This window comes from Physella acuta, unplaced genomic scaffold, assembly GCF_028476545.2.
Source record: "Physella acuta isolate Inbredline_101_S28 unplaced genomic scaffold, ASM2847654v3 ptg000322l, whole genome shotgun sequence".
Classification (NCBI taxonomy): Eukaryota; Metazoa; Mollusca; class Gastropoda; family Physidae; genus Physella; species Physella acuta.
Genome location: NW_026731841.1, coordinates 955 through 21,897, shown reverse-complemented (window position 1 = coordinate 21,897; position 20,943 = coordinate 955). Strand labels below are relative to the sequence as shown.

Below are 20,943 nucleotides of genomic sequence, written 5' to 3'. Positions count from 1 at the left end.
GCAACATTTACCCGGCATTGCTCGGGTTTAGGAAATATATTACTTTTCCAATTAAATGTCTATAGGCCTATGTAAATATGGACTCATAACTCTAAACTTAACCCTAACTACAACCAACCACAACAAAAACGCAAACAAAAACACAAAAGCAAGCACAAACGCAAACGTAACGCAAACAGAAAAGCAAACAAAAATGCAAACACTAACTAAACAGCAACACAAACTTTTTAAAAAGTGTTGTTTCTTTATTTTATTTTGTAAGTCACTTATGTATTTGGTACACAGGGACATAATTTGTGTACTTTTTCAAACAAAATTGGATTTTTTTTTGTAAAGGGTGATACATTGATTTAAATGTTGTTCTTTTCACGTTGTCAATCAAAATGATAAGTTGAAAAATGAAAATTAATTTTAAAATTTATCAATATTGAATTTTTAAATTGTCAATTTTGATTTTATTTTAGAAGTGAACACTTTAACGTTAAGAATATTACACAAAGTTGAGTTTTTACTGTACCATTGGTCCGTCTGTCACATACAGAACCACAGAGAAGCTTTATACCAGATCTATCTCGATCCTATGTATGGGTGGCCGCTACAAGACAGTCACACATTATTTAACACCCTGATTATTGTATAATACTAATAGGGCCATGCATATGAACTAGGCTACAGCAGGCAATTTTCACAATTTTAAATTGTTGCTCTGCTAGCCTTCATCTGTTAAAAAAATTATATAGTTCTATTTTAAAATGAAACAAATGTTAAGATTAAACAAGCATTCATATTTAGTTTTCATTTAACTATGTCCTTTGATGTGTTCTGCTATCTGACCTGGTATGAATTTGAATTTTCAAATACTAGGCTGATTAATAAATAAAAAACTATTGTAATTTGGAAGTGTTTTATTATGGTATCTATGGTAAACTAAAGATCCACTTATTAGTAAACAGAATGTCCATCTATTTGCTAAGATACTGAATAAGCTGAGAATACATCTTAAAGATAGTTTAAATAAAATATCTATGTATAGGATTATATTTAATGTAATTAAAATGTACTGCCGGGGTTTTCTATGCAGAAGGAATTTGCATCTTTATTTTTAATAAAAACAAGAATGAAAAGTTAAAATTCCATTTGTATTGAAATTCACTTTAGAAATGGTGTGCCCAATAAGCCATTTTATCAATCAATAATAGATTTTCAAACAACCTTTTAAAAAGTTGATGTTTATTTTTTCATCAAACAATTACATTTACAAGTAGAAAAAAAGACATTCTAAACAAGCATTTTGTAACAATCCAAGCTACTGTGTAAAGTGATCACATTTATTCTTAACCAGCATTTTGTAACAATCCAAGCTACTGTGTACAATGATCACATTTTGATGAGCAAAACATGGGAATTCAACAGCAAATGATTATACATGAACAGCAGTTACAAACATGGCAAATATCCCTACATATGAGAATTTTCCATTAATAATAAATATTTCTTTTGATGTTTAACTTGTAAAATATTCTTAAATAATATCATTCAATGTTTTGACAAAACAATGTCAACAAACCAATGATTCAATCACACTTGTCCTCAATAAATAATCTTCCTCACTGGAAACATAGCATTTAACATGTAACAACTGAAAATATGACATTTGATATGGAACAATGGAAAATATGGCATCTGACAAATACCAACTAGGATAATGGCATTTGACATGTAACAACTCAATCTAACACAAGTGAATCATCTAAACAGAGGCTCCCAATTTCACTGGTAATAAATAAAAGGTAGTTTAGTACTGATTAGCAGAGGCGTAGCGGGGTGGGGGCGACGTGGGGTGGTGGTGTGTGTGCAAATCAAAAGTTTAAAGTTTGAGGGGGGGGGGAGGGGGGGGGGTGATAATCGAAAGTTTGTCCCTGGGCGCCGGGAAGGGTCGCTACGCCTCTGCTGATTAGTGCAACATTCTCTAGTACTAATTATTGCAACACCTGTAAGTAAACATTCTCTAGTACTAATTATTGCAACACCTGTAAGTAAACATTCTCTAGTACTAATTATTGCAACACCTGTAAGTAAACATTCTCTAGTACTAATTATTGCAACACCTGTAAGTAAACATTCTCTAGTACTGATTATTGCTATAATAACCTAAAACTGGTTTTTATGAATAAACACAGATCTTGCAACTTGATATAAAGACAAAAAAAACAATGGAGGTTTAACACCCAGCAGTCCATTATCTGGATGGGAAATAAACATTTTATTTAAGTGCCTCTTGTCATAATAGCTTTGGAATTTTTAAGCTATGTGCGTGATTACATTCATTGGGTATGAGTGAATAATTACACATGAGGAATGATTTTATGATAAAATACTGGATATGGTAACAGGGTGAAGCATTAGATGTCAGACTCAACGAGAACATGAATGATGCAAGACCACCCAGAGTAGATGACAGTAAATACTAGCATAGGCTGCTATGACATGTGACAGTAAATACTAGCATAGGCTGCTATGACATGTGACAGTAAATACTAGCATAGGCTGCTATGATAAGTGCTGGCGGACAGTCTGTAAGCCTTGAATGTGTCTGTTGATCTTTAAGGCTGGTCCAAGTTTGAGGTCAAGCCCTCTGAGAACATCAGCTCGCTTGAGCAGCAGTAGAGCCACACCATCAATTTCCTATGGATAATCACAACCATCTCACTGAGCAATAGAGCTAGACCAATAATTTTCTCAAGATAATCATACTTTTAAAATCTCTGTACTAATAATTTAATAAGCAGAACAAAAAATTAGAGTTATTAGGACTATGCTAGGAAAACTTTGATCAGTGTTTGACTTAAAGTAAACTTTGGTTAGTTGTTTTACCTAGGTAAAGTTTAGCTAGATGTGTGACCTATGTCAACTTTCATTAGGGTATTACTGGCTAGTACCTGTTCTAGGAAAACTTTGGCTTCTTCAGTGAATCCGGCAGATGTCAGATACAGGACAACATCAGCTACTGACCACTGTGAAGCATCAGGGTACCTTCCAGATCCAATATACTTAGGAGCTGTTGGGATGAGATCTCCGTTCCTGAAGAGGAGAAGAAAGAACTTACGTTAGACAATTGTAACATCAAAGCTGACTGGATTCAGGGAAAGGGCTTTTATATTTTAAAGAATAAATTTAAAGTAGTAAATTATAAGTAGTTATGATTACTTTGCATTATTTAACTAAAATTAAAACTAACTTTACATTTAGAATTATAATTAACGATTATAACTAACACCACTAAAGAAATGATTTGATAAAAAAGATTAATGAGAAATGTTTGATAACTTACATGAGGTGTGTGGGTACAGGTGATTCTGCTGGAGTAGGGGGCGCAGATTCTAAAAGTAATCAGAAACACTATTAGCTTATTGTCTAAATGTGTTTTTAATTGTCTATTTCACTTCACTACAACAAACTTGCATACATCAAGAAAACTATAATCAAATTTACAAGCCAGACAAAAACACTGACCATTGGCAACAGTTTGTCTACTTCCGAGGCTTGCCATGAATTCATTTCTCTGAAGAGTTGAATTTTCTAACCTACAATCAGAACACTCCCATGTACCTGCCAGAAAAAAAATATCAATTAACCCATTAGCTATATAAAAAAACAAGAGGACAAACTATCATTTGTGTGACAGTTTAAATTTTAAAATACTGATGCACATATTAAGACTGATTTTATTGTCGCATTTTTATACACAGTGCCCTTCTACCTAGTGATAAAACTACATAAAACAACTGATCAGGATGGATAACATTTAAACGTTTAGTTTTTAGGAACTATGATGCTGTCCTAACCACCTAATCAAACTGTATAAAAACACAGCACAGCCAGAATACTGAATCATTCAATACCTTGTGCAAAAATTTTATTAAGAAAATTAAAAAGATAGACATTACAAAACAAAACACATGAAACAGATTTTATTAACTAAACAGACAAATATTCAATAACAAAAGAAACTGGTCAGACATACATTTGCTCTCTATACCTGATGGTTTTTTGCTAATAGGTGGCTGATGACAGTTCATGTGATAGCCCTTATCACAGCCATCACAGAACAGCATCTGGTCCTGCGTGTGCAAGAAATTAGAAAACAACTAATTATTTTCCACACCCAGATTTATTTGAAACAACAACAAAAAATAATTTTAATATGAAAAACAATTGGTTTTGCTTATTTAAAGTAAGACATATTTTATTAAAAACATTTTCGATGCAGGTAAGGAATTAACTAAGTGAATTATAATCCAAGCTACATAATATTTCCAGTGAGAAAACTTACAGGATCACCAGGGTCTTGACATAAACAGCATGTCTTACAGTCCATACACTGCCACAGACCCCTGCAGGCTCGAGTTGCAAGAAGACCATAATAGTTCATACATGATGGATGAGCTGGAAACAGTGGAAATAAAAAATAGTTCTAGTACAATATAATATTACTTCAACATAAAGGACTATGCCTAAATTTAGATACGCTCATCTAAAAAAACATCTATATAGGGGCCTATTTATTAAAGCATAACATAAGTAAAAATAAATCATTAAGCTATTTATCTTACTTGCTATTATTATTACTATTAATATTATTAGGCACCTATATTTAATATAGGCCTACTGTAAGTTCAGTAACACTACTAACTAACTTAGGGGTTAGGCCTAACTAACTTATTCTAGTCTATAATAATAATACTATAACTATAATTGTCAATTAATTGTATTAGTATTACTATTAGATCTAATCTAGACTCTAGTAGTAGTAGTATTTATGAGTCAGTATTGTATTGACTATTTTTAGTATTTAGTTAGTATTTAAAAAGTTCTGATTGAGAATGCAGGAAGTTCTGATTGAGAATGCAGGATCGATTATCGCATATCATAACGGGTGACTTATGTCAAGAACGAACCCAATGTTCAAACAATTTATTGAAATAATGAAAGCTGAGGACTAAAAAGTAGTAAAATCACACTAAGCCTAGCGTTTACAGTTGAAAAGGAACGTCCAAAAGTAACAACATCCAAGATACTAGACTAGATGAGACGTTTTGGAAAGAAGGGGGAGGGTGGGTGATGAAAAAGCGTGACTATTTACATTTTTTTTATGTTAAAAATATTTTTTAAAATGAACGTTTATAGATCTAGTTATAAGCAAGTTTTTGTTTGTAAAATCTGTATTAAAGATAATAGATCTAGTAAGTTGGATTAAATTGCATTTGAAAGCTTATTATTATAAAGTATAAAGGTTTATTTTATATTTGTTTTATTTTCTTCTTTGTAGTAATTATGAATTTTAAAAAAGTTACCGGATTTTTAAACTTTAGGCCTAGGGCCTTGTAGTAGTTTATTAATTGCATTCCTTTCGTCCTTTATGGGAAAAAATGTGCTTTAAAACCCTGATGAGTAGCTTGCGATATGATTGAGCTAAAAAAACAATTCAAGTATCTGCCCCAGATGCGGGGGCGGGATCACACCATTTAGCGGGGAGGGTGACAATTGTAGAATGTTGTATGATCATCGTCTACTCTACATCTTAATAAACATGAAATAGCCTACTAGCCAAATTTTATGTTTCACCAAAATATAGATCTAGTAACATACAACGCCTGCCCCCCCCCCCCCCAATATGATATATTTAACTCAGAGGCGTAGCGACCCTTCCCGGCGCCCGGGGACAAACTTTCAATTTGGCGCCCATCTCGGGATCAACCTTTCAATTTTCAATTTGCACCCCCCCTCGAACTATCGAGTTGCACCCCCCCCCCTCAAACTTTCGATTTGCACACCCCCCTCATATATTTTATTATATTTATAATGCATAAATGCAGCTAAAATATTTTTATTTGTTTTTCCAACTCATTTTGGCGCCCCCTAACGCCCCCTAAGGTTGGCGCCCGGGGACATATGTACCCCCCTGCCCCCCCTTCGCTACGCCTCTGATTTAACTCCGATAACTTTCCTAAATAACCCCGTAGTATTGAAAACTCCCAAACGGTAATTTAATTAAATCAATAACCAATTACTTTATTTAAAAGAAAACAGTTTTATGAATCTTTTTTGAAACCTTTACTTGGAAACAAATCAAAGAGGGAAAATTTTTCAGTTGGCATTTCTACAAATCTTCTGAAAATAGGTCTTATGGGAAAATTAAGGTTGCCAGGTGTCCAGTTTTGAACTGGACAGTCCAGTATTTGAGCAGACTGTCCAGGATAAAATAAATATAAATACTGGACAAGTATATGAATAATACTCTGTTACCCCCCCCCCCCCTTCTTCTGCTTTGCGACATACCTGAGAAGGGAAGGATGGAAAGGTGTCCAGTATTTTCGGAAACGGTATCTGGCAACACTAGGGAAAATAGCGAAACTTACATATTTTCTACTGCAACCTCATCTTTGACAGCCTAGCCCCCCCCCCCCCCCCTTTTCACCTTCCCAAAATGATGGTGTTTCACCTTCCAAGCCAAGTTTTGAGTAGATCAGCGTCGGTCACCCACCACCCCCCTGATTAACTGTAATAGGTTCGATCCTATCTTACTTAATTCACTTTGTTGATTCATTCTTTACAATTTTAAATGAATATTACCCTTGCTGTGGGGAGACGTGAAACAGCATAATAAAGGCCACATATGTAGATGTATGCCAAAAGATGGACTGGCCGAGGCCACATATAACATATGCCTAAGGATGCATTGGCCAGCCGGTTTAAACGGGAAAAATCTCCGTGAGCCCCCAGCAAACGTGCTGTACTAAGCCTATTAGATCTAGAACTTTGATTTAAAAACAAGTTAATAAAAAGTCTAGTGACAATTTAAGCGCAATTTCCTTAATTAATTTTTTTGTGACCGAACGAAAGGATATTTTTGAAAACTTTCTTCGGCAATATTGTTCTAAATTATGGCAGGAATCGATTGGTAAATGTTTCAAGTCGCTAAGTTATCTGGTTGCCGAGATATGGGCCAAACACTGCATTTTTTCGAGGTTTTTTGGCTTTTCCGGGAAATCCAGGAACGAATTCCGGGATTTTTTTTTGGCCCACAATCATCATCGGAACTTGCTTAACATATTTGCTTTTGGAACTAGTCCTCGATATTGCTTCGTTGAGAAGGAGATACGACTTAAAGCTGCGGACACACATCGGACACACATCCACCCAGAACGAGTTAATAATCGCAATTGTCCGTATGGAAATTGCGCTAAAAATAATTTGTCGCGTGAATTTCCATCAAGCTGGGGATGATCATCAGACTTTGATGTGGGCAAAATGCACAATGGCAATGTTCATGGGGGGGGGGGGGGGGGGGGAGGGGGGGGGAGCACTTTTATAAAATTTCCAACGCTTCTTGGTCACAGACAGTAGGCCTAGGTCTAACTGTTGCAATGGTCAAACAAAGGTCAAGCAAAGGTCAAACAAAGGTCAAACAAAGGTCCCATATGTATATGTAGGCCTAGGTCTACCTGTTGAAATGGTCAAACAAAGGTCAAGCAAAGGTCAAACAAAGGTCAAACAAAGGTCAAACAAAGGTCAAACAAAGGTCCCATATGTATGTGTAGGCCTAGGTCTACCTGTTGCAATGGTCAAACAGAGGTCCCATGACGCAGGCTTACCTCTTGCCGTGCAATCCTTGCAGTGGAGCAGGACCTCGTGACTCCCGTGAGGGTTGTGATTGGCTAGATGGCAAATGTCGCACACACGGTCACATGACGTGGACGTCTTTCTGACCTCTGACTTCCTGGCCAGTTTTTTCTCAGGTCCGTTGCCGGGGTGGAGATCTGTCGTTAGAATTCTCTTCAGCTGAAAGCAGAATCAGAACAAATCAACAGATATGACATAGATTCTTTAAATGATTTTAAAAATAAACAGATGCATTTTTTAGGATTTGAAAAGGACCAGACAATCAATCTAAAGCGGAAAAAAATGCTCAGCCCTTTAAAAAAAAATGCATTCGCTTAGAATAATTGAGTTTTTAAAGATTATTTAAAAAAAAAAAAACTAGCTCAACTGATTTGAATGATGGGTAGATTAGGTTTGTTAACGTAGCTGACACTCAATGGCTTGATCAAATCAAACTAATTTACAATTTGATTCAAATCATTGAGTTTAGGATTTGCTTTCAGTGCTTGATGACAAATTGATTCAAATCGTTGAGTTTAGGATCCTGATTTAATTGTTTGTTTACAAATTAATTCAAATCATTGAGTTTAGAATCTGCTTTCATAGTTTGTTGACAAATTGATTAAAATCATTGAGTTTAGAATCTGCTTTTATTGTTTGTTTGTTTTATTTGGGGGAGGGGGATAAATGAAAAAAAAAATCAGTTCGTATAGTTTCGTGGCTGTCTAATTTTGGTTGGTTGAGATTTATGTCCACACACGTGAAGAATTTAAAATTTTACAGGCTAAACATTTAACTAATGGTTTAAAGAAATTCGTACATTAATGTCACGTAGAGCATCAGACAAAAATCAGTACAAACAAGGGGGGGGGGGGGGGGGGTTGACGACTAAGGAAATAAACGTGATGGTTGCACAAAGCCTTTGTACGCTGTGGATAAGGAAAGCATCAACTCTACTTCAGCTACCCCGGGAAATATCTATAGGTGTTGCGATCTATTTTACAGTTACTTCCTGCTTGTGATATGTATGTGTTTGACTCATGTTGTATGCATGCGTGTATGTGTGTGTGTGTGTGTGTGAGCGCGCGAGTTAGTGTGTGTGTGAGTGCTCGAGTGAGTGTGTGTGTGAGTGCTCAAGTGAGTGTGTGTGAGTGCTCGAGTGAGTGTGTGTGTGAGTGCTCAAGTGAGTGTGTGTGAGTGCTCGAGTGAGTGTGTGTGTGAGTGCTCAAGTGAGTGTGTGTGAGTGCTCGAGTGAGTGTGTGAGTGCGCGAGTTAGTGTGTGTGAGTGCGCGGGTGAGTGCGCGAGTGAGTGTGCGCACTGACGCATCTTCTTATCTTAAAATCTAAATGCTAAATTAGATGAGCTCAGGCAGACGGTCGTTTATTATTTTGTTGTTAAGGCCGAAACAAAACATTCCTACTGAACGACGGCAATTTAAAATTTACATTAAGATGGGCTCTAAAAACAAGAAGAAAATATATGTATCAAATAGTCAGGTGGATAAAGGGGGGGGGGGGGCGGGCAACAACAGAGGGGGAGGCGAATGTATCAAATAGTCAGGTGGATAAAGGGGAGGGCGGGCAACAACAAGGGGGGGGGGGGGGAAACCAAGGGGAGGGAATAACAACCGATGCCAAAATCGATCAACTTTCATCGATCGGTTCATTTTTTACGGCAGCTTTCATTTGATCGCAGCTTTAGGGTAGACATTGGGTTAAGTTTACGGCAGCTTTAGGGTAGACACTGGGTTAAGACAAAATAACTTAAGGTATGGGGAGGGGGGGGGGTGTAAATTAGCTGTACACATTGAGAAGTTAACTTACTGATAGAAATAGGGGGGTGTAAATTAGCGGTACAATTTGAGAAATTAACTTACTGATAGAAATATGAGGATGGGATTAACTAGCTTTACACATTGGAAAGTTAACTTCCTTGTAGAAATACGAGGAGGGGGGGGGGGGGGGGGGGAAACTAGCTTTCGACATTGGGTTAAGACAAAATAACCTAAGGTATGGGGGGGGGGGTGTAAATTAGTTGTGCAGATTAGGAACTTAACTTCCTGATAGAAATAGGGGGGGGGTGTAAATTAGTTGAACACATTGAGAAGTTAACTTCCTGATAGAAATAGGAGGAGTGTGTGTGCATGGGGGGAGGGGGCGACTAGCAGTGGGGTAGCTAGGCTTTTCGGCCCATGTGCAAAACTTAAAAGTTGGCCCCTTCGTCAGTAGTTAGGCTACAACGAATTAAATTGGGCAGCGAAGAAATCGATTGTTACTTACGAGGGAGGGTTTTAAATCATATATTTTGTACATTTTGTAATTCACACGCCCTGATTGTATAGTTATACTACGTTATTATGTAGGCCTACTATCCGGTAGTTTGATTTAAAACACCAAACAAAACGAATGAACTCTAAACCTGTAAGATTTAAGTAACCAAACACAGTAGCGTCACAAGGCGGGGGTGAGGTCCGCATCTCATGACAACATTTATAAAATTAAACATTGTAAAATTAACTGTCAAAACTATGTTTTATCAGGCTAAAATAATAAACGATTATGGAGAGAGGGGTGACACCCCACCAAAATTGCTAAACTGTTGAGGTGGGGGGGGGGGGGGGTGACTCCACACCTTTATGAAACGCACAGATTTACACCCAACCTTGTGACGCCACTAACCATACACAATCTTTTTAAAGTTGTTCGTGATTTATTTAGATCTGGTTTTTTTTTTTTTAAATTTTGCACAATGATTTATAAGTTCCTTGAGATCCATTTTAGCTGCTTCTGTATGTTCGATTATTGGGATGGCCAAGTTACTGACCCAATGGGCATATCTACAAATTGTTTCATAACACAATAACATCATCATAATGATAACATCAAACAATGAGATTAAAAGAATTATTCCATCATAGACATCAAAATCTCCTTCCCGATCACCGTGGAATGTTAAACTTGCGTACTCGTCCACGTTGCTGCGATCTAGTCCCACATACCAGGGTAACGAAATTATATGTAAGGGTTTAAACAACGCAATACCAACTGTGTATTTGTAGTCGCGTGGCCTTTTTTTTCTAAAACTGAGATATTTAAAATGTAAACAACGCCGCTGCTATATTTTCGGATCTTTGTTGCTGGGCGCGGGTTGTCCACACAACCGCTCAGACGCCCTTGTACTTGTTGTGTGAAAGCATTGATAGTGAGGTTGAACACCTTTCGGCGACCGCCCATGTGTCAGGGTCGTAGCGGGAGTGAATGGTTATACTGCCGTAGGTAGCCTGGGACAAACCTCTAGTTCGGTTTTATCATCGAACGTAGTGGCCTACCGTGTCCCCAGTGTGTCGGTGTCATTCGTACGCAGAAAGCCGCCCCTTTTGCTGTTTGTTCGTTAAAGAAGTGCAATCAACGGATCCCTTGCACTCAGGAAGACCACTGGGTATCGCGGGGCGCACAACCGTTACTTTTGCTGATGCGCTGGAGGACACCCCTTATTCGATTTAGTAATCGATTTAGTTGCCCTCCGTATCCCTAGTGTATGGTGCTTATTAAAACGAATATAAGAGCAGTAGTGCTCATTGGGGGATCAAAAACTTGTTGTGTTAGTAGCGCCATTTTGATTAAAGATTAATTAGATCAACAAACGAAATATCATTAAGGTAAAAATTAGTAGAAAAACACTGACAAAAGTCGGACTTAGCTTGTTGTGAAAATACTGGTTGTTACTAAGGTTATACGATGGGCCCTGTTCGACCCCATCCCCCATCCCCTCCCCCCCCCCCCTCGACTGAATGTTACTGCCTGTATAGTATGAAAGGACTGGGGGGGGGTCTTTTTGGAACTTAAAAATTATTTCTACAGTAGAAAAGAAACTGGAATTTCGTTTTCTTAGTTATATAAAACAAATATTAAAATTCCATTGTAAAAGTTTAATTTTTTTCATAGAGGAAAAAGGGCCCTATTTTCATTGGGCCCCTATTTCTTCCTTACGCTAACTTTACGGTAACTACCCCACTGGTAACTAGCTTTAGGCATGGGGTTAAGACAAAATAACTTAAGGTATGGGGATAGGGGTGGGGGGGGGGGGGTAACTAGCTTTAGACATTGGGTTAAGAAAAAATAACTAGAGGTATGTGAGGGATGTAAATTAGTTGTGCATATTAGGTCTCATTAGTAACTTAACTTCGTGATAGATTAGGTCTCATTAGTAACTTAACTTCGTGATAGATTAGGTCTCATTAGTAACTTAACTTCGTGATAGATTAGGTCTCATTAGTAACTTAACTTCGTGATAGATTAGGTCTCATTAGTAACTTAACTTCGTGATATATTAGGTCTCATTAGTAACTTAACTTCGTGATAGAAATAGGAGTGTGGGGGGGGGGGGGACTAGCTGTATACATCGGGAAGTTAAGTGATAATTAACTTAGTTCTATCACATTCAGCTGTGATTGTATCGCATTCACTTGTGATTGTATCACATTCAGTTGTGATTGTATCACATTCAGTTGTGATTGTATCGCATTGAGTTTTTTTTTTATCACTTGACAAAAATATTTTATTCCTAAGACACCAGCCAGCAAAAAGAGATGTAGGTCAATTAAGTAACGGCACGTGTTCACATGCGCGCGCACGTTCTAGTACATTCTGTGGCCGCTAAATGGTGCACTAAGTTTAGTCGTTACTGCGTCCTGTATGGTGCACTAAGTTTAGTCGTTACTGCGTCCTATAATGTGCACTAAGATTAGTCGTTACTGCGTCCTATAATGTGCACTAAGATTAGAGTGGTTAAAATAAAAAAAGTAAAGCTTCCCTTTCAAACCTGACGGTCTATGGGGCAAGTGAAGTAGAGTTCACTTGTTTTTTAAGAGTGGCTACTGCGTCTTTACTCTTTGAATTAAATTAGTAAATAATTGGTTGCCATGTTAATTAGTAAAGTATTGATCACAAAGTTAATTAGTAAAGTATTGTTCACTATGTTAATTGTAATTGGTTTCCATGTTATTTATTAAATTAAACTATTGTTGCAATTTTGCTGTGGGTGTTTGTGTGGGTGTTAGTCAACTCAAATATTTGGGGAAATAAAGTGTGGCTTTTTACTTGTCTCTTCTGCCGCTTCAACCAAATTGATATTTACTGCAATACAATCTGTGTGGGTCACAGTGACATGAGCTTTGAAAGCCACGGATTTATCCATTTGATTATAATTCTGTTATCCACTGCAATCATTTTTCTATCCCCTAAATGCCCTTTAACGGTTGACGCCCGGAGCGACTCCCCCTCCCCAACATTTACTCCACTAACGTCAACACACACACACACACACACACACACACACACACACACACACACACTGCTAGATTAGCATCACGTGATCAAAGTTGAAGAGGTCAAATCTCAGGCGGAAGTTGTTGCTCAATTTAATAACACTTAAAAAACAAGGCGTTCAACCATGGGATGGTTCCATGGGATGGGTACTTCTTATGTTGGGTGGGATGGGTACTTCTTAGGTTGGGTGGGATGGGTACTTCTTAGGTTGGGTGGGATGGGTACTTCTTATGTTGGGTGGGATGGGTACTTCTTAGGTTGGGTGGGATAGGTACTTCGTTGGGTGGGATGGGTACTTCTTAGGTTTGTTGGGATGGGTACTTCTTAGGTTGGGTGGGATGGGTACTTCTTAGGTTGGGTGGGTGGGTACTTCTTATGTTGGGTGGGATGGGTACTTCTTAGGTTGGGTGGGATGGGTACTTCTTAGGTTGGGTGGGATGGGTACTTCTTAGGTTGGGTGGGATGGGTACTTCTTAGGTTGGGCTGAAACTGAAAGGCTTCGGTAAGATGAAAACTGATCAAAACTGATGTAGGGTGTTGCTTGGTTAGGAAGAGGAAAACGGGGGGGGGGGGGGGGGGGGGTAAGGGGGACTCAAAATGACCAGTCGGATTTGTAAACTCATTAATTCGGTCTTTTAGGTGGGATAATATCTGCCCAGGTCGGTTTATGAGCCAATAAAACTGGGTTAAAAGAGTGAAAACAATATCGGCCTTAAAGCTTGGCCATCTAACGAAGTGTGCATGGCGCCCGTGTAGTTCTTATCTACATTTAAATCTTCCACCCCTTGCTACATTTATATCCTTTATCTCCCACAATCCATTGATACATTTCTATCACCAGCAGACCCCAGCCCTAGTTAGATGCACACCCGGCCTATGGCTCATGTTACCTGCACATGTGTACGGTCTCATTGGCTATTGCAAACTTCTGGGGAACCAGTGATTGGAAATATTCGTTCAACAATACACCCCACCCACACAATACACCCCACCCACACAATACACCCCACCCACACAATACACCCCACCCACACAATACACCCCACCCACACAATACACCCCACCCACACAATACACCCCACCCACTCACACAATACACCCCACCCACCCACACAATACACCCCACCCACCCACACAATACACCCCACCACACAATACACCCCACCCACACAATACACCCCACCCACTCACACAATACACCCCACCCACACAATACACCCCACCCACACAATACACCCCACCCACTCACACAATACACCCCACCCACTCACACAATACACCCCACCCACACAATACACCTCACCCACACAATACACTCCACCCACACAATACACCCCACCCACACAATACACCCCACCCACACAATACACCCCACCTACTCACACAATACACCCCACCACACAATACACCCCACCCACACAATACACCTCACCCACACAATACACCCCACCCACACAATACACCCCACCCACACAATACACCCCACCCACCCACACAATACACCCCACCCACACAATACACCCCACCCACACAATACACCCCACCCACACAATACACCCCACCCACCCAAACAATACACCCACCCGCCCACACAATACACCCCACCCACACAATACACCCCACCCACCCACACAATACACCCCCACCCACCTACACAATACACCCCACCCACCCACACAATACACCTCCACCCACACAATACACCCCACCCACACAATACACCCCACCCACACAATACACCCCACCCACACAATACACCCCACCCACACAATACACCCCACCCACACAATACACCCCACCCACACAATACACCCCACCCACACAATACACCCCACCCACACAATACACCCCACTCACACAATACACCCCACCCACCCACACAATACACTCCACCCACACAATACACCCCACCCACACAATACACCCCACCCACACAATACACCCCACCCACACAATACACCCCACCCACCCACACAATACACCCCACCCACACAATACACCCCACCCACCCACACAATACACCCCACCCACCCACACAATACACTCCACCCACACAATACACCCCACCCACACATACACCCCACCCACACACACAATACACCCCACCCACCCACACAATACACTCCACCACACAATACACCCCACCCACACAATACACTCCACCCACACAATACACCCCCCACCCACACAATACACCCCACCCACACAATACACCCCACCCACCCACACAATACACCCCACCCACACAATACACCCCCACCCACACAATACACCCCACCCACACAATACACCCCACCCACCCACACAACACCCCACCCACACATACACCCACCCACACAATACACCCCACCCACCCACACATACACCCACCACACAACCACCCCACCACACAATACACCCCACCCACACCCCCCACACAATACACCCCACCCACCCACACAATACACCCCCCACCCACACAATACCCACCCCACCCCACCACAATACACCCCAACCACACATACACCCCACCCACACAATACACCCCACCCACACAATACACCCCACCCACCCCATACACCACCACCCACACATCCCACCCCCACCCACACAATACACCCCAACCACACAATACACCCCACCCACACAAACCCCCACCCACACAATACACCCCCACCCACACAAATACACCCCACCCACACAATACACCCCACCCACCACCCATCCACCCAACCCCACCACACAACACACCCCACCCACACCCCACCACACATACACCCCACCCACCCCATACACCCCACCCACCCACACAATACACCCCACCCACACAACACCCCACCACACACCCCACCCACACAATACACCCCCCCACCCACACCCCCCACCACACAATACACCCCACCCCACACAATACACCCCACCCACACAATACACCCCACCCACACAATACACCCCACCCACACCATACACCCCACCCACCCACACACACAATACACCCCACCCACACAATACACCCCACCCACACAATACACCCACCCACACAATACACCCCACCCACCCACCCAATACACCCCACCCCACACACCCCCACCCACAAAACACCCCACCCCCACAATACACCCCACCCACACAATACACCCCACCCACACAATACACCCCACCCACACCATACACCCCACCCACCCCACCCACCATACACCCCCCACCCCACACAATACACCCCACCCACCCCACCCAACACCCACCCCCCACCCCACACAATACACCCCCACCCACCCACACAATACACCCCACCCACCCACACAATACACCCCCCCACCCACCCCACAATACACCCCCCCCCACCCACACACACAATACCACCCCACCCACCCCCACCCCACCCCCACACAATACACCCCACCCACCCACACACCAATACACCCCACCCACCCACACAATACACCCCACCCACCCACACATACACCCCACCCACCCACACACACAATACACCCCACCCACCCACACAAACACCCCACCCACCCACACAATACACACCACCCACCCACCCACACAATACACCCCACCCACCCACACAACACACCCCCACCCACACACACAATACACCCCACCCATCCACACAATACACCCCCACCCCACCCACACAATACACCCCACCCACCCACCCACACAATACACCCCACCCCACCCACACAATACACCCCACCCACCCACACAATACACCCCACCCACCCACACAATACACCCCACCCACCCACACAACACACCCCACCCACCCACACAATACACCCCACCCACCCACACAATACACCCCACCCACACAATACACACCACCCACACAATACACCTCACCCACACAATACACCCCACCCACCCACACAATACACCCCACCCACCCACACAATACACCCCACCCACCCACACAATACACCCCACCCACCCACACAATACACCCCACCCACACAATACACCCCACCCACCCACACAATACACCCCACCCACCCACACAATACACCCCACCCACACCAATACACCCCACCCACACAATACACCCCACCACACAATACACCCCACCCACACTAAACACCTAACCCACACAATACACCCCACGCACCCACACAATACACCCCACCCACACAATACACCCCACCCACACAATACACTCCACCCCACACATACACCCCACCCACCCACACAATACACCCCACCCACCCACACAATACACCCCACCCACACAATACACTCCACCCACACAATACACCCCACCCACCCACACAATACACCCCACCCACCCACACAATACACCCCACCCACACAATACACCCCACCCACACAATACACTCCACCCACACAATACACCCCACCCACACAAGACACTCCACCCACACAATACACCCCACCCACCCACACAATACACCCACCACACAATACACCCCACCCACCCCACACAATACACCCCACCCACCCACATAATACATCCCACCCACACAATACACCCCACCCACACAATACACCCCACCCACCCACACAATACACCCCACCCACCCACACAATACACCCCACCCACACAATACACCCCACCCACACAATACACCTCACCCACACAATACACCTAACCCACACAATACACCCCACGCACCCACACAATACACCCCACCCACCCACACAATACACCCCACCCACCCCACACAATACATCCCACCCACACAATACACCCCACCCACACAATACACCCCACCCACCCACACAATACACCCCACCCACCCACACAATACGCCCCACCCACCCACACAATACACCCCCACCCACACAATACACCCCACCCCACACAATACACCTCACCCACACAATACACCTAACCCACACAATACACCCCACGCACCCACACAATACACCCCACCCACCCACACAATTACTCCACCCACACAATACATCCCACCCACACAATACACCCCACTCACAAATACACCCCCACCCACCCACACAATACACCTCACCCACCCACACAATACACCCCACCCACACAATACACCCCACCCACCCACACAATGTACTCCACCCACACAATACATCCCACCCACACAATACACCTCACCCACCCACACAATACACCCCACCCACCCACACAATGTACTCCACCCCACACAATACATCCCACCCACACAATACACCCCACTCACACAATACACCCCACCCACCCACACAATACACCCCACCCCACACAATACACCCCACTCACACAATACACCCCACCCACCCACACAATACACCTCACCCACACAATACACCTCACCCACACAATACACCCCACCCACACAATACACCCCACCACCCACACAATACACCCCACCCACACAATACACCCCCACCCACACAATACACCTCACCCACACAATACACCTAACCCACACAATACACCCCACGCACCCACACAATACACCCCCACCCACCCACACAATACACCCCACCCACCCACACAATACATCCCACCCACACAATACACCCCACCCACACAATACACCCCACCCACCCACACAATACACTCCACCCACACAATACACCCCACCCACACAATACACCCCACCCACACAATACACCCCACCCACCCACACAACACACCCCACCCACCCACACATACACCCCACCCACCCACACAATACACCCCCCCCCACCCACACAATACACCCCACCCACACAATACACCCCACCACACACACCCCACCCCACCCCCACAATACCCCCCCACCCCCCCACACCCCCCACACATACACCCCACCCACACAATACACCCCACCCACCCACACAATTACACCACCCACACCACACACCCCCCCCCCCCCACACACCCCCCACCACCCCACACCCCCACCCACCAACCCACCCCACCCCCACACCACACCCCCACCCCACACCATACACCCCCACCCACACAATACACCCCCCCCCCCCCACAAACACCCCACCCCCCCACACACACCCCACCCCCACCATACACCCCCCCCCCACCCCCCCACCCACACACCCCCCCACCCCACCCCCCCACAATACACCCCACCCCCCCCCACAATACACCCCACCCACCCACACAACACCCACCCCACCCACCCACCCAACACCCCACCCACCCCACAATACCACCCCCCACCCACCACCCCACCACCCACCACCCCCCCACCCACACAATACACCCCACCCACACAACACCAACCCACCACCCCACCCACATACCCCCACCCACCCACACAATACACCCCACCCACCACAATACACCCCACCCCCACACAATACACCCACCCACCCACACAATACACCCCACCCACCCACACAATACACCCCCACCCACACAATACACCCCACCCACACAATACACCCCACCCCACCCCACACAAACACCCCACCCACACACACCCACCCCCCCCACACAACACCACTCCACCCCACCCACACCCCACCCACCCACACAATACACCCCACCCACCCAATACACCCCACCCACACATCACCCCACCCACACAATACACCCCACCCACACAATACACCCCACCCACCCAAACACCCCACCCACACAATACACCCCACCCACCCACACAATACACTCCCCCCCCAATACACCCCACCCACCCACACAATACACCCCCACCCACACAATACATCCCACCCACACAATACACCCCACCCACACAATACACCCCACCCACCCACACAATACACTCCACCCACACAATACACCCCACCCACACAATACATCCCACCCCACACAATACACCCCACCCACAACACACCCCACCCACCCCACAATACACTCCACCCACACAATACACCCCACCCACCCACACAATACATCCACCCACACAATACACCCCACCCACCCACACAATACACCCCACCCCCCACACAATACACTCCACCCACACAATACACCCCACCCACCCACACATACACTCCACCCACACAATACACCCCACCCACCCACACAATACACTCCACCCACACAATACATCCCACCCACAAAATACACCCCACCCACACAATACACCCCACCCACCCACACAATACACTCCACCCACACAATACACCCCACTTACACAATACACCCCACCCACACAATACACCCTATCCACACAATACACCCCACCCATCCACACAATACACCCCACCCACACAATACACCCCACCCACACAATACACCCCACCCACACAATACACCCCACCCACACAATACACCTCACCCACACAATACACCCCACCCACACAATACACCCCACCCACACAATACACCCCACCCACCCACACAATACACCCCACCCACCCACACAATACACCCCACCCACACAATACACCCCACCCCCACACAATACACCCCACCCACACAATACACCCCACCCACACAATACACCCACCCACACAATACACCCCACCCACACAATACACCCCACCCACACAATACACCTCACCCACACAATACACCCCACCCACCCACACAATACTACCCACCCACACAATGCACCCACCCACACAATACACTCCACCCACATAATACACCCCACCCACACAATACACCCCACCCACACAATACATCCCACCCACATAATACATCCCATCCACACAATACACCCCACCCACACAGACACAATACACCCCACCCACACACACAATACACTCCACCCACACAATACACCCCACCCACCCACACAATACATCCCACCCACACAATACACCCCACCCACACAATACACCCCACCCACCCACACAATACACCCCACCCACACAATACACCCCACCCACACAATACACCCCACCCACACAAACACCTCACCCACACAATACACCCACCCACACAATACACCCCACCCACACAATACACCCCACCCACACAATACACCCCACCCACCCACACAATACACTCCACCCACACAATACACCCCACCCACACAATACACCCCACCCACACAATACACCCCACCCACACAATAC

At 44.5% G+C, this 20,943-nt stretch overlaps 1 protein-coding gene across 1 annotated transcript; it reads right to left on the bottom strand.

Moving 5' to 3' along the window:
* Positions 1–272: 272 nt before the first annotated feature.
* LOC131940538 (uncharacterized) lies at positions 273–7,842 on the bottom strand (the record flags this gene model as incomplete). Its single annotated transcript, XM_059299201.1, has 7 exons — positions 273–2,685; positions 2,940–3,081; positions 3,332–3,380; positions 3,514–3,609; positions 4,025–4,121; positions 4,334–4,446; positions 7,656–7,842. Coding segments are annotated over 7 exons (819 nt in total), but the record flags the coding sequence as incomplete, so codon positions are not given.
* Between the last annotated feature and the right edge of the window lie 13,101 nt (positions 7,843–20,943).